Source organism: Neolamprologus brichardi, chromosome 8 (genome assembly GCF_056152115.1).
Source record: "Neolamprologus brichardi isolate AB-2024 chromosome 8, ASM5615211v1, whole genome shotgun sequence".
NCBI lineage: Eukaryota > Metazoa > Chordata > Actinopteri > Cichliformes > Cichlidae > Neolamprologus > Neolamprologus brichardi.
In genome coordinates, this window is record NC_142111.1 from 18645371 (window position 1) to 18660767 (window position 15397).

The 15397-nt window shown below is 37.9% G+C and overlaps 1 protein-coding gene across 1 annotated transcript in view; it reads right to left on the minus strand.

The window, feature by feature from the left end:
• Positions 1 to 247: 247 nt before the first annotated feature.
• opn4b (opsin 4b) overlaps positions 248 to 15397 on the minus strand; it is a 37579-nt gene continuing 22429 nt past the window's right edge. Inside the window, exons 8-11 of the mRNA XM_006791011.3 lie at positions 13930 to 14101; positions 13646 to 13834; positions 8100 to 8171; positions 248 to 1670 (exon numbers count right to left, since the gene is read on the minus strand). Coding sequence (XP_006791074.2) covers positions 1470 to 1670; positions 8100 to 8171; positions 13646 to 13834; positions 13930 to 14101 — 634 coding nt within the window. The 3' untranslated portion in view covers positions 248 to 1469. The remainder of the gene's footprint in view (positions 1671 to 8099; positions 8172 to 13645; positions 13835 to 13929; positions 14102 to 15397) is intronic.

Here is a 15397-nt window from a genome sequence, read left to right on the forward strand (position 1 = left end):
TTCAAAAGTTACATCTTTGACTTAAAACTCTGCAAACCACGTGTGTCCACAGCAATCTGCTAGCAGTTCCTAGGAGGTTTTCTTGCAGTACCATATATCTCTTTTCAACCAGTTTCACTTAACTGGTTGAAAAGTAGGTAGGTATTCTCTAACCTGGCAAGTAGAATACTTATTTTGCTCTTCCATTGGTTGCCAAACAGTTGTTAGCCAGTTTCTTGGCCTGAGGCCTAACTCAGCAAATTTGGCTTTTTGTGAACTTGTGTTGTTCAAAGTGAAATTTAATTTGAATAATAGAAGTGGTTAACTAGTTAGTGTGGGCATACAAAAATTGCATAGAGCAATCTAAAAATAGCAGAAGTGCTCAAAGCCATCCATTGGTGCTCAAGGGGGATGACCTTGAAGTGGAATATTGGTGGGTGTGGGCGAAGTTTTCGATTTTGATTAGTCACAAAAAATGCTTCAATCTTCATAGGTGGATTCCTAACTGTGGAGGACCTTTGTATATATTTTTTTACACTTTTCATTAAAATTTTGTACTTTGTTTCTGTCATTCTGAAATTTCAGCAGGTTTCAACACGTAGAGCTTTCCAGCAAACACTGTGTGGGTACAGATGGAGCAGGAGCTGAACACTACAATTTTAACGTGACTTAAATAGGTAACGTGGTGTTTCTGAGTGAGATCAGTAGTGCGCCCAGTTTTTCCACATAATCAGCGGTCATTTTATTCAGTTTTAATATACAAAATGTCTGGTCCATTATTTATACTAGATACATCATTTAGAGTACATTCTTTAATCGGCAAACACTGTAAAAGAAAAACAAAATCTCTGATTCTATTTTATTGTAGAAGCAGATTGGTTTGAAAACATGCTTTTCATTTGCATTAATAGGTTCTTAATTCAAAAGTAGGATTCGGACACTTTTCGGTAGCTACGCATTAACATAAACACTATGCACAAAATAAAATCTCAACATTTTTTCAAACTTTCAGTTGTAACACCCCAGAATAAACTGATGACATCAGCAGCCATTCAACTTCTGTATGTAAAGATAAAGAATATTCACATTTCACTTTGAAATTGAAATAATTCAGAAAGAACATCTCCATTTATGGCAAATCTCACAAAGTATGACCAGAAAGCATGTCTAGAAAGGTCAGGTGTGATCCAAGTGCGACTCCACCTTTCACATTTTGTGTTTAAGGCTAGTTTGCTTACAGTTGAGGTAAACAATCTCCAGCCACCATGATATGTCAGAAATGACAAAATCCAAATGAGTGCAAACACATGCATAAATTTACTGGGCACACACGCACACATACTTGTATACTGCATGCATAAAAACAATGCTATGGTCCACAGTTATCATAACCTGCAAACAGCATGCTAGTAAGAAAAGTTCCCAATTGGGGAGAAATACTGAAGCATACATATGCACACTTTCACACGCTTTCACTCCTCTCTGGCTGTTCATGGTAAAGCTGTTGTCTCCAGCATGGCTATGTCAAGGGTCTCCTTGGCAACTGGGCTGTGACTTTTGGTCAATTTGAAGTTGCCATGGTAACCTGGGGGACTGTGCAATATTGACGGGCTGGATATGGAGGTGACGATGACAGACGATGTGGTCTTGCACACAGTCCTTGGCCCTGACTCCCTCATGACATTGTCCAGCTGTGCAGACAGAGAACGAGAGACAGGAAGAGGTGTTCAGGTGTTCCCGTATTATCATTCCCATTGCCAGTCAGTGGTTGGAAATTTGAATAAAGGAATGAAACAGAGAGTTGCTAGTTAAGAAAGCACTGAATAAAATGTTAAGATGTTTGTCCAGTTTACATTAACATGCTCTTTTCCACTTAATCTGCTAGAGCAACACGGCTGATCAAAGGAATTGATTGGATAGATTGATGAATGGCTTTCTAACAGAGCCCTTAATGAAGTTTGATAATTTAACTTGGTCAACCTCACAAAATCAATAGTTCTTCTCTAGAGGTACAAAGTACTGTAGCTGAGTATATTTAAGTATAATTGTGCTTTTGTATAGGAAGTGCACACTATTACTAAAAAGAAATCAATGGGAGAATTTTGTAATACTAAAGATAGCAGTTGTCTTGTTCCTGTTCCAAGCAATAGCCCCACCAGGAGCACAATAGAGGTTCAGAGCAGTTAGAGCTCTTGATTTGATTAGATCTTTTAATTTATTGCAGTTGCACACCATAAGTGGGGGAAACAATGTTTCAATCCTGTGTGTGTACTGTAGATACTGGAGAATTGACAATTGAGTAGACCTGTATGGACTTGTTTTTTTATTCAGTAATAATTGAAGAGCGTGACGGGGCTCATAAACTCATCAGGAAAGTGTTTTCAGAAAATAGGGCAGTTTACCCACAGGGGCATATTCACACACTAAAGGTAATTATGGAGTCCCACAGGGTTCTGTGTGAGGTTCTGTTTGCATTCTAAATGCTTATCTTAGGCAGTGTCATTCAAAGGTATTACAATGCAGATGTAACCCAGCTTTACCTATCCATGAACTCAGAAAACACACACTAATTAGTTAAACTGTTTCAGAGACCTCTACTGGCCTCAAATTTCCTGCTTCTAAATTCAGATAAAACTAAGGTTATTGCACTTGGCCCTAAAAAACTTAGAGACATGTCTAACCAGATACTTGTTCTGGATGGCATTACCTTGGGCTCCAGTAACATTGCAAGGAAAAACTAGTTCATGCATTTGTTTCTGCTAGGCTGGACTACTGTAATCCGTTATTATCCGGCTGTGCTGAAAAACTCCCTGAAAAGCCTTCAGTTGATCAAAACTGCTGCAGCAAGAGTACTGACAGGGAGAGAGAGGTACTTTCACCCACATTGTCTTGTCTTCACTGACTCCCTATTACATCCAGAATGTATTTTAAAGTCCTTCTCCTCGTATATAAGGAATAATCAGGCTCCATCTTATCTTAAAGACCTCATTGTATCACATCACCCCAATAGAGCACTTTGCTCCCAGACTACTGGCTTTTTTGTGATTCCTAGGGCATTTAAAAGTAGAATAGGAGGCATAGCCTTCAACTTTGGTTCACGCTTTGGATTCAGGAGACAAAAAGCCTCTCTACTTTTAAGATTAGTTTTAAAACTTTGATTTTTGATATAGCTTATAGTTAGAACTGGATCAGGTAACCCTTAATCTTCACTCAGTTATGCTGCATTAGGCTTTGTCTGCTGGGAGCTTTCTATGATGCACAGAGTGTTTCTTCTTCATCCAATTCTTTTGTTTTCTATGTGTTTATACCCCTCTGTGCATTTTCACAGCATATCTTTTGTTCTGTCTTCCTCTCCTCATCCCTAAAATGGTCATGGCAGCTTGTTGCCCATCCTTGAGTCTGCTGGACGTTTATTCCTTTTAAAAGTGAGTTTTTCTTTCCCACTGCCACCAAGTGCTTTAGCATAGGGGTTCGTTTGATTCTTAGGAGTTTCTCAGTATTATTGTAGGGTCTTTGCCTGACAATATAAAGAGCCTTGAAGTAAATGAACTGAATCGAGCATTTATATTCCTCATAGTAGTAGTATTTTTTTCTTTTTTTCACTTTCTCTATTGTATCCATAAAATTTGGTAATGGTTAAACGGATACAAAATTAGCAGGATTTTGGAGGAACAAGTCACTCTATTTTTAGATTCACTTTGATAGGATAGATATGATTCAGGGGAAAAAAGGTGTTACATTGTCCAAATGCAGTATAAATGCCAAAGGGTACCTTACTTTTGACCAAATAGCTGCATTGGACACCTACAACATGAGAAAGGGTTGACTAAATACACTCAAATTACACTACATGTAACAAGTAAATCATTTTAGACATTTTATATACTTTACGTTGTAAAGTTGCCATTGAAAAATTTTGCTGTGAAAGTAATTCAGTAACTTGTGCAAACTCAGGTTGTTCTTGGCAATATTTTATCATCTTCATCTTTATGAACTACAAGTGCTAATAATATGAAAATATGACTTATTTTTATGTTATATTCTAATTATAGGTTTGGGTGTGGATAGTAAGAGAAAGGTTGACAAGAAGCACCCTTCATGCCTTTGATATTCTACAAGGTTTGATTAATAAAGCAGCGTCAGAGCGGCAGGGAATGAATTAACCATGAATGGACAGAAAGCACGGCTAATTAGATCTCCTAGACTCGGCAAAAACATTTCTAAAAATATTTGCCAATCATTTTAAATTACTGTCCTCTTATTTTAAGTTATTGGCCTATTCAGCTACACAGTCAGCCTTTTAAACTAAACCTAAAAAAATTAGTGCAGACAATTGGGAAAGACTGATGGAAAATATTATTTAAATGTTAAAGTGGTGACAAAAAATCAAACTATTGCCAACAAACCTTCTTCTCTGCACATATTTTGACTCATCATAGCAGGAAAAACACAAGTGGTGCTATGTTAATGATAACACTGTTCTATTAAGTCAGACTCTCATCAGTGAACCACTATGTACCATTACCATCCCCTTATTTAGCTCATCTAAATGGAATACAGCCATCATTAACGCCATTGATTATCCTTACGGTTTTCCTCCTTTTCCATATAATTTACAAACGTGCTGTGAAAAAATACCCTAGTCTATATCATACCTGTGTAAACCAGCAATTTTCCAATGCATAGATCATAAATGTTAAAATATGTAAATATATTTTAAAAATCCATAAACACACCAAATACAATGATTTGCATTTATTGGAAAGAAAAGTAGCTCTGTTTTATGTACACCAAATGTCATTCCTTTTAAGTAACCCAAAACTAATTATTACATGGATGCACAGTTATGCAGAAGTTAGCAATGTTTCCTTTTCATCCCAGTGGGGTTTGAACCTCCAGCTGGGTTAAAGATTTCCTGTGTTCTCTGCCAAGCAGGAGGTTGTGCATCCACCTGTGCCTGAGTGGGTTTTCCCCCACAAACCAAAGACGTGGATGTTAGGTAACTTGTTGATGTCTCTCTGATAGAGTGACGTACTGTTTTCCTCCTCTTTACCAGCCTCAGCTTCAGCCTCAGTTTGACACAAGCTGGATAAGGGATCGATGGATGGACCATTAGAGCTATTTTGGTGATCACATGACCATGAGCTTAACATAACACAGTCATCCGCAATCTTTGTACCAATATGTGCCATTTGCTTTCAGCTAGTCTACACTGTAACTACAGTGAAATTAGGACACAACTGCCCCTCTGCATTGTTAACTGAAACACTGGCCAAGATTTATTTTTTCAAAGCCTGATTCAAAGATTTCCGATTCCTGGATTTCTGTGAAGAGAGCATTCATTCTCATTACAAAATGAGCAGAGGTTAATGGAAATAGACTGACATTTAGTCTTACTGACCTGTCAGAGGTCTTTGGAGTGCAATACACATTTACCCACACAGGACTTTGGTCTACCCACTTGATCTACCTTACATCCATAGCAATTTAGAATCACCAATTAACCCAACTGACCAAAGCACGAAATAGACCCAGCCAGCCAGGAAATTACTAGAACCTTTTTGATGCAAAGACACAGCCCAAGAGAGAAGCTGAAATTAGAGGCGGAGCGATACCTCCTAATTAGCCAGTGAGCTTTTCACTTTAAGGACCCATAATAACCTTTGTTGTAAACAGTAAATGAACTGGTTCTTATATACTTTGCTACTCTGCTTGAAAAAACTCAAAGCACTTTAGACAAAATGCCTCATAATTGTTTTTATCGGCCACTCACACACAGTTGCTGATCAACAGTTCAGAGTTCAGATCTCATACTTAAGCATGCACACTGAACCACTGGAGCAGGGATCGAACCACCAACCTTCTGATTAGTAGATCATCTCCTGAGCTAGACCCACCCCACTTGTGACAATTGTACAATCACTGTGAAGCATATGGCTACAGCAGGGAACACTACTGTAATAAACCATGTAGTATATAGATGGCTGTTTAAGTATTATAGCTAGCCAAATGTTGTGCATAATGCATCTCTTGTCCTCCCCCTCATTACTGCAGAGTTGGCCTAAATGGTGAAGGTTACTTGTTGAGAGGTCAGGCTAAAACACAAAGCGTTCTTGATTTTCTTAAGACCTTAAATCAAAATAAAAAAAATTAAATTAAATCAAAGTTATTGAGCAAGAAGTGGCATCTCATTCAACAGCAACGAACACTGAAAACTCCTTGAACAAGGTTAACTTGTGCATAAACACTGGCACTGGCAGGAATGTCATTTTATGGTTTAATCTTTGTATATTCATACATTCAAACAATGTTAAGTGAAATACAGTTATGCTGAAGTAACTTAATATGAACAGAAAAATACATCTGCTGCAACAAATCTATTCAGCCCCACGATGAAAAGGAAAATTTAAAACCATTACTTCTTTTGTAGGAATTAGGAAAGTAAGTGTCAGTCAGGCGCTGTTAATCAGTTGTACACAACTAATTGATCATCAGTGTGAACACCTCTATAGCAGCTGAAGTTTTAGCAGTTTGCATGTCTGGAACATTCAGACCAGTGGATATGCAATTCAATGCTCAGAGAAAGATCATCTCAGACTCAGACTCAGTTAGCGTGTAAATGTTCAAGTTCATAACAGTACAATTAGAAAGACTGAAAAAGTATGTCTTGTTTGGAAGAACTGCCAAAAGTAATATCTTTTCTCTAGAAAGAAAGCAGCACAGCTTAGGTCAGCTGAGATTTTTTTGAACAATGTCCTTTGCACAGATGAGACCAAAGTGGGCGCGTTTAACCAAAATACACAGTGCCACGTTTCGCAAAACCCCAAAAGAGCATATCAGCAATAACACATCATACCAACAGTTATGCACGGTACTGAAGGAGTGGTCTTGTTTTACAGCCACAGGACTTGAGCACCTTGCAGTCATTGAGTCCACCACGGACTCCTTTGCATACCAAAGCATATCAAATGTAAGTCCATCTCTCTGACAGCTAAAGCTTGGCCCAATCAAAGTCCAGAACTTAAAACGACTGAAATGTTGTGGCAGGACATTAAGAGAGCTGTGGATGAATGCCCACAAACCTCAATGAACTAAAGCAATGCTGGAAAGAAGAGGGGGCCAAAATTCCTCCACAACAATGTGAAAAACCAAATTACTACAAAACTACTACTACTACTACTACAAAATAATGATTACTTCAACTTATTGCTGCTAATGGCGATTGCACCCGCTACTGAATCATGTAGTGAAAAGTTTACAAGTAGACAAAAGAAAACTGTACATTTACTAATCACTGTACTGAACTGCTGAATGCCAGTCTGACAGATCACCAGACCATCACAGGAACAACACAGAGACTGTTAATTCACAAATCCATACCTACAGCCTAGAACCTCAATTAACCTAACATGGGAAAAAACGATCCAGGCACAGGGAGAACATGCAGCACTGTTATGCATTTTCAGCTCATAAGTACTTGTGCTTGTAACAACATACAGACTTAATCTCATGAAAGCAACTGATGTGTTGACTGGATCCTTTTCCCATTGATAGCCACTGATCTAATCTGACATCAAATACAAACACAATAATGATTTCCAGGAGCACAAAAGAGTATGAAAGCAGCCCAAAGCCATGATACACAAAAACATCCTGACTGTGTCGTGTCCTTGTTGCAGCAACATGAAAAGCTAATGTGATGTAAGAGGAAAGGAATCTTGGTAAAGTGAAATAATTTAGCAGAGTATGTATCAAGATTTTTCAATATAATGTGGAAAATGTTTAATAAAAAACATGAAGATTTGCCCTGAGAATGTGCTTCATACTGTAGTACTTGAGTTTGAAATTTGTGATAAACCAAGTTAATAGCTGGACCAAACCATAATGGACGGAAGTACACATGCTAGAAAAAACAACATTAAAAAATAAAGGTGAATTAATGATTGGTACTATATGATGTTCTTACAGTTATTGTGAGAGGATGGATAAAGAACATTTCTAGAGGTTTTTGGATCATGGAGGTCATATATGTATGTTTAATGTATACAGATACTATTTATTAGTAGAAAAAAAACTATTTACTACATGTGTGGCAAAAAGGGTGATCGGTGGATTCTTACAGAAGCTGGCAGATTGCTGGTTGGCTGCAGACTGATGTCCGACATGGAGATGCCTTCAGGTTCTGTCAGAGCCTGAAGAGTGTGCACATAAACACAGCCATTTATTATCAGTTATACTCACAACAGCTTTTGTGCTATTTGGGCCTTCAGGTAACTTTTACTGAATGCAGACCCGTCCCAAAAAAGGAGGAAACATGAGGATCGTTCCCTCTCAAATCAGCAAATTATTAGAACGTCTTCTAATTAAGCAGCTCCAATTGCATAAAAAAGTTTTAAAGTCGGTGTACATATTGGTATATAAAACCAGAATTGCAAATATTCAAACCACTGGTAAAAATATATTTTTAAAATGGTCAGACAACCCACTTTCAGACCATTTTTTCGCACACTGAAAATGAATAACGCAAAAACGATCACAGATAAATTCCTAAAATTTTCACTGGTCTTTCTTGCCATGAATATTGAATCAGGATCTGTAATTTGAGACAGATACATAAAATCATCTACAAGTATTAGCTCATTAAAATATGAACAAAAAGGCCATCACTCCTACAATTTAACATATTTGTGCACACACACTAAACTATTATTCTTATTTAGAATTTCTGAATATTTGTCTTTATAACATGTGAAAACGTTATATTTCACAACAATGCAAAAAAGAAACTTCTTTTTTTTTATTTTCAAGATTTCACATCATTCAAATTTTGTGCTTCACCATCTCTGATTTGCAAAAAAAACATGGTCTTAAGTTTGGACATATATAATGATTGCTATGAAATTTTAGCTTCATATATCATAGATGATATATGAAGCTAATACATACATATATATACACACAAACACACACATACATATATATATATATACACACATATATATATATGTACACATACATACATACATACATATGTATATATATATATATATATATATATATATATATGTCTGTCATCAGAATGTCTCAAAAACTATTAAAACCCCTGTAATTTTCGATGCTCTTTCTCACCATCAAAATTAATCCACATCTTTAATTTGAGCTGGATGCTCATGATGTCTCAGTAAAACAGCAGGTTGGCTAGCTCAATAGGAGAATGGAAGAAACAGTGCAGTCTTTATACTTATCTGTTCAAAGTAGTCTCTTACTTAAATTTTATTATGTTGACTGATGCTAGGCTAAATAACAGGACCTTGTGTAATTCAGTGCAGTTTAACAGCACCACAAACTATATCAACAAAAATGATCGTACAGCTAAAATGCCAGCCCTCTTAAACACTCTCATAAATTGAAGTTGACAGTCATGATGACTGTGTATAGGTAACAGTCTGAGTGTATATGTCATGTAAACATGTATAAAAACTACTGACTAAAGATGGAGGTAGCAGTCAGGGGCTTTCTTCCACTGCCAACAAGTGCAGTACTTTTAAACACGGGGCCACATCATGCAACCTATGGATTAAGTCTGAAAGTCCCAGATTACCGGATTAGCCTTTGCACCCTCTCTATCAGAGTCCTCAGTGAAGCTGACCTGCATGGCGGTTTGCCTGCATGTGTGTGTTTGCATCACGCATACATGTGGATTGCTTGTATTATTTTTATTCCTGTGAACTAAGATGATTAGAGGGAGACGGAAATGCTCCATATACTGCATGTCCCACATAAAAAGACCTGTCGCTATCACTGGCCTGTCAACAGCATGAGGCTTTTTTTCTGGTTTTTATACATTTTATTTTAAACAAATAAAATGTCTGGGCGACACTTGACACAAGAATGTGAGACGATACTGAGGAATTATTCAGAAAGAGCTGTTAAATAATAAATTGTTGTTAATTAGCTTCTGAACATGTCAGAATTGAGAGGTTTATAATTTTTTTCCTACACCAGCCAATGAGCCATTAATTTCTAAAAACTAAAAAATTAATTAATTTTAATTAAAAATGGTTTATGAGTTAAAATATTTTAGATTTAGATTTAGAGAAAGATTTTCATGATGATTCAATTACATGGTGGTTTCAGTTGCAACACTGGGTAACACAGGACAATGGAAGCTCTCAGTTTAAGGAGGTCTTGTGCATGTGAGTGCATTAAGAGTGATCAATCATAAAAAGATCAGTTGGCTTCTGCCACTTAATTGCCAAAAGCTAGAACAATCACTGGCAGCTGGTGTGGATGGCCTCCAGCACCAGAAACTATTACACACCTGGTAACTTCTGTGTACGCTGGGTTTCTTAGTTTGTGAACACTACCATGCAAAATTATCTGCTCATGTTCAAATTTTATTGCACAAATTTTATGACATTACTCTAACATCCTAAACAACATAAATGCAAATTAAACACATGTGTGACGCTTGAAAGGGCTGATAAAGTGACTAAGTCGATAAAGCTTAAATTATAGATGTGATATGAATAAAAACTAATAGTGGGCTTATTTTTAAGATACTCGACAGCCAATTTCACTTGCCGTCAGCAACTTCTGTCATTTTTAGTTAGGTCACAGCCAGCTAAAAATGACAAACTGCCATTGCATGCTGATCTTGACTAATAAAAGACAGAGAGGGGGGAAGGCTTACAGAACTGTGATTGTCTGGTGGGGAGGCTCAGGACAAGTACTTGAAGTCACATGTGGGTTAGCGCAAATTACTCATAAACTGTGGATTTTGAGCTGTCTGTCAAAGGATGTGTGAATGGCATTGTGAGGGCCGCTTTATGCTGTCTGTCCACATCAGAAATCCAAAGTGTTTATAGACGTTCCAGGCTGACATGTTCAGGCACAGAGAAAGGCAGGGTTTTATAGAGAGGAGGAGATGCAATAGTTTTTGAAAATGGTAACAAAACCAATTATTTGCAGATCATAGCTTCAGGGATCCATTCCCAATTCTGCAATCGTTCACATAACAAAGGCATCAACATTTGACTCCTTTCATACCTTCCCACAGCTATGTCGTTCCCTAGATTGAATTAGAGTATAAAACCAATATGATGACAATACAAGTATTCCCCCATATACAAGAGAGATGGACATATGCTAACAAATGAAGGGTGTGTTGAGAAGATAGTAGGGGTGCTTTGAGGATGGAGGAAAGATGCAGAGGATTAATAATGTACTAGTGACAATCTTCCAAAATAAAGGTGATATGACCAGAAGGGAAAGGATTAGAAATGGAAATAGAGTTAGAGATGGTTTGGACATGTGCAGAGGAGGGATCGTGGATATATTGGGCAAAGGATGTTGAAGATGGAGCTCTCCAGCAGCAGAGGAAGAGGAAGACCACAGAGAAGATTCATGGATGCAGTGAAGGTAGGGTTAACAGGGATATGACAGGATGGAAGCAGACGGTCTGCTGTGGTGACCCCTAAAGGAAGCAGCCAATAAATAAAAAGGAGGAGAAGAAGAAGAGGATGCTACGCATGTTCCACTTCTTTAAACCATGGTGGTATAACTGGGTGACCTGGGTACTCGCATGTGTGCTATTTTATGGTGGTGGTTTATGCTCCTTGACAGTTTATTACTCACAAACAGATCTTACAGTATGTAACTATGACAACCACATGGATTGACCCACAGGTGACTTCCAGCCTTTGAATCAATAAATACATTGATGGAGGTTAAACTTTTGGATAAAACCTTCCTTTGACTTCTTTATGTGCTGTAAACTGTGAGAGTTTATAGTCCATTTAACAGCCTATTCCTTAGAAATTTGCCTGCACTGTGAGCTCTTACAGCTGTTCATTTACTGAGTTTTGCAATTAAAAGTGGCACTTTGTGGGGTGCTAATTTAGCTCACTGGCTTGAACAAGCGACCCATATGCTGTAAGGCCCAGGTTTGAATCCGCTCCAATGACACCCACTGTTTATCTTCCCCTGTTCTTTATCCTCAATGTCGCTGGCTTCTCCCTCACTGTCTAAAAAACAAACTTTATGTGGGTTTACATTCACTTTCACTTGGCTGTTTACACCATATGTCCCTCAGTGGAGAAACTGTGAGTTACATTTTTGTCACTAGTGATAGAGTAATAATGCAGAGTTGTAGACATCAATACATGCTGATCCCAACATGACACTCTTTTCTTCATTTTACTGTATTTCTGATGGCAGAGTTTATACGCAGGTTGATTTTAAAGTAGCTTTGATCACAATAAAGTTCCAGACATGAAGATTTCAGACTGAGAAGGTTTGCAAATGTCAGCTTCAGAGAGTCATTTAAAAGCAATAGCAGTCCGTGAGAATAAGCTGTTCTCATTGGTAACCAGACAATATGAGTGATACTGAAATGCAAAGTCAAACCAGCAAGATCAGCGTCATTTTCTGGCACCACAGAAACACAATTACACAGTCCCTGGTCACAACATTGAGTTAGCCTGGATTTTAAGTGGACTCCCATCAATATGTCCTCTTTAAGTTACACGCAACACAACAATGATGACATCGACGATGTCTTGAGCTCCCAAACAACAATTTAAGAGGATTTAGATCAGCTTTGATGGACAAACAAGAAGCAAAACCTTCCATCAAAAATATCATGAAAATATTACAAGAAATGATCGCCTGAGTCCTATTTCACCCCTTTTTAACTCTATACTTCAGAAATATACTTAGAAATACCATATGGTGTAAAAATAAAACTTTGGGTTTACTATATAGTAAATATATTCTATGTGTGCTGTCAAAAAATCCAGCCACTCTGCCAATAGAAAGAAAAACACTTTATCTGTTTTAAATTTGAAAAAGTTATCACCTCCGATTCAAGACCACCAGCACAAGCTTAACCGCAGTTTCACAGCAGACCTCAAATTTGCAAAGAAAGTAATCTCTGTCCTTGAGAAACAACTTTTACATCAGAGTTCTGGTGATTAGAGCTGTGTCCAAGCAGTTGTGTCAGTGAAAGAGTTTGTTACGTCTGAACCAGTAACAGGGACATCTGGTCACAAGCAAGCACAGAAGCAGTTAAACTGTCATTCGAAGGGTTTTGTGCTATGAATTCATCTGCAAGGGAAAGACTGTCAGTGCAGTTTTACTTACAATGTAGCTTGCCATTGCCAGTGTGTGAATGTGTGTGTGAATGGGTGGATGACTGAATGTAGTGTAAAGCGCTTTGGGGTCCTTAGGGACTGAGTAAAGCGCTATACAAATGCAGGCCATTTACCATTTAGAGGGAATGTTAAATACAAAGTACCTCAACAGTGGTGTTGTGTCAGCCTGCCATTGTACACCCATTCAAAATGCATCAAAACTTCTTTCTACTTCTTTCAGGAGCCAAACATAATTTGCGATGACTCCCTACCTTACTCTACAGATTTAACCTTGTGCAACTCTCTTCCCCAAAATAAACACAGGCTGAAGGCTTTTAATACACTGAAGGACACTGTGCAGGTGATCAGAAAGAGACTTCCACTTATTGAGCACTGAAAGGTTTTTTCAAAGTGAACAAGGAGATAAGAATGAAGGGGAGACAAAGCTAATTAAAATCAAGTAGACTGGAATCATGGAACTTTGTGTCGTGTTAGCAGCAATACCTTTACACAAGTGAGGCTTTTATACTCACAGTGATTGGTGACAGGTGACATATTGCTGGATCGGTGGCGTTGTGAGCAGAGGTTCTCTCGTACTCTGTGTTATACCCTCTCACCTTTGACCTCTGGCTAGCGTGACGCACCTGTTTGGCATCACCGGACAAGTGACGACTAACAGGAGTTCGAGAAGAGTAGTCGTCCTCCGTGTCTGAGAACTGGGCCTGAGATGGAAAAGGACTGAAATCAGCAACTCATATTTTAAACCTTTGTACAAGGACATAAAATACAAAACATATTAAATATGAGCCACACTCACTGATTCACTATCAGACTGGGAAGAGTTGTGAGTCCTGCTGGGGCCTTTGAACTCTGACTGGCTGGTGAGGGTTGATCGGCGGATGGACTGGAAGCTACTGCTGCTGAAACGGTCTCTGCTCTTCATACACAGCAATACCCCGAGGTAAGGAACGTACCTGCTGATTGCTGACCTGAACGAGACAGAGAAATTTTCCAATCCATAATTGCTTCTTTTTTTTTTTTAATTACATGATAGTGAAGTGTGGAGCTGCATGAAATCCTTACAAGCTGAGCTGAATTAGACAAATGTCAGCTTTTAATTAGGATGTTAAAAAGTTATCAAGATGAGAATACCACAAAAAATAAAGTAGTCACGAGGCTTGGCTCCTTAAAGTTTGGTAAATGGTAAATGAACTAGATATATATACAGTATATCACTTTTCTACGCTATACAAGTTTGATTAATGCTGTGCATTTAAGGGGTTGTGGTACAACTTCCAAGATTGCCCATGTTGTCACTGTATTAGTCAGCACGTTATTTTTACCTTTATTTCAGTGTACTGCTCTTTTACTACTATTTAATTATTGCCTTACTAATGCATTTACTACTATTCAGTTTCTAGTTGCTTCAGTGATTCATGTAACAACACAAAACAAAACCAAATAAGCTATTTTCAGCCTTATTCACTTGGGGGTGAGGGGTGGGGTGGGGTTGTTACAGCAGGCAGCTTGGCATCTTTAAGGTGGCAGAAGTTTCACCTGGGATTCTCTTCCTGATAAAACCTGAAAGGGATTTTTGTCTCCTGCTGGAACCTTTTGATTGTTAAGCAAATGTGCCAACTACTACACAAAAGCTGGATCAACTAATAAACAGTAGTAACAAAATAATGGTAATAAATTATAAAGTAGGTTGAGGCTGATGTTCACCCAGCACTTTGTAGTGTCTTTAAAATTGGCTCCGTCGCCAAGGTGCAGAATGAATCCCCATGTAAGGATTAGCTTTAAACTAATAATTTGATAAGGAGCAAAGTTATGATAAAATGGACATGATGAGTACTTTAGGGGAGACAGGATCATAGTGTCTGCTCAGATCAAGTTTGTTTGTATTTACACTCAGTAGTGCGTAGGCATGTTCATGGTAAGCATGGCAACAATTTTAGGGGCAGCTGTAAATCAGGAGGTAGTGCAGGTCATCTACTAATTGGAAAGTTAGTAATTCCAAAAGTTCCAAAATACAAGGATATTTGCTGCCAAATGTCCTCGTACTACTGCCAAAAACAAAAGTAAGCGCATCGTGTACATGAAAGTATAGCCTGCTAATGAATATTATCAGAATTTTTCCCCACAATATTTTTCTTTAAAAATTCTATTTTTACAAAGATTTGAAGTCCTTTGCATTCTTTTTCATTGCTAATTTCTTGTACAGATTTTGAATTTCTGCTTTTACCACCCCACAAATCAGAAAATATGGTCAAAAGTCTGAAAAA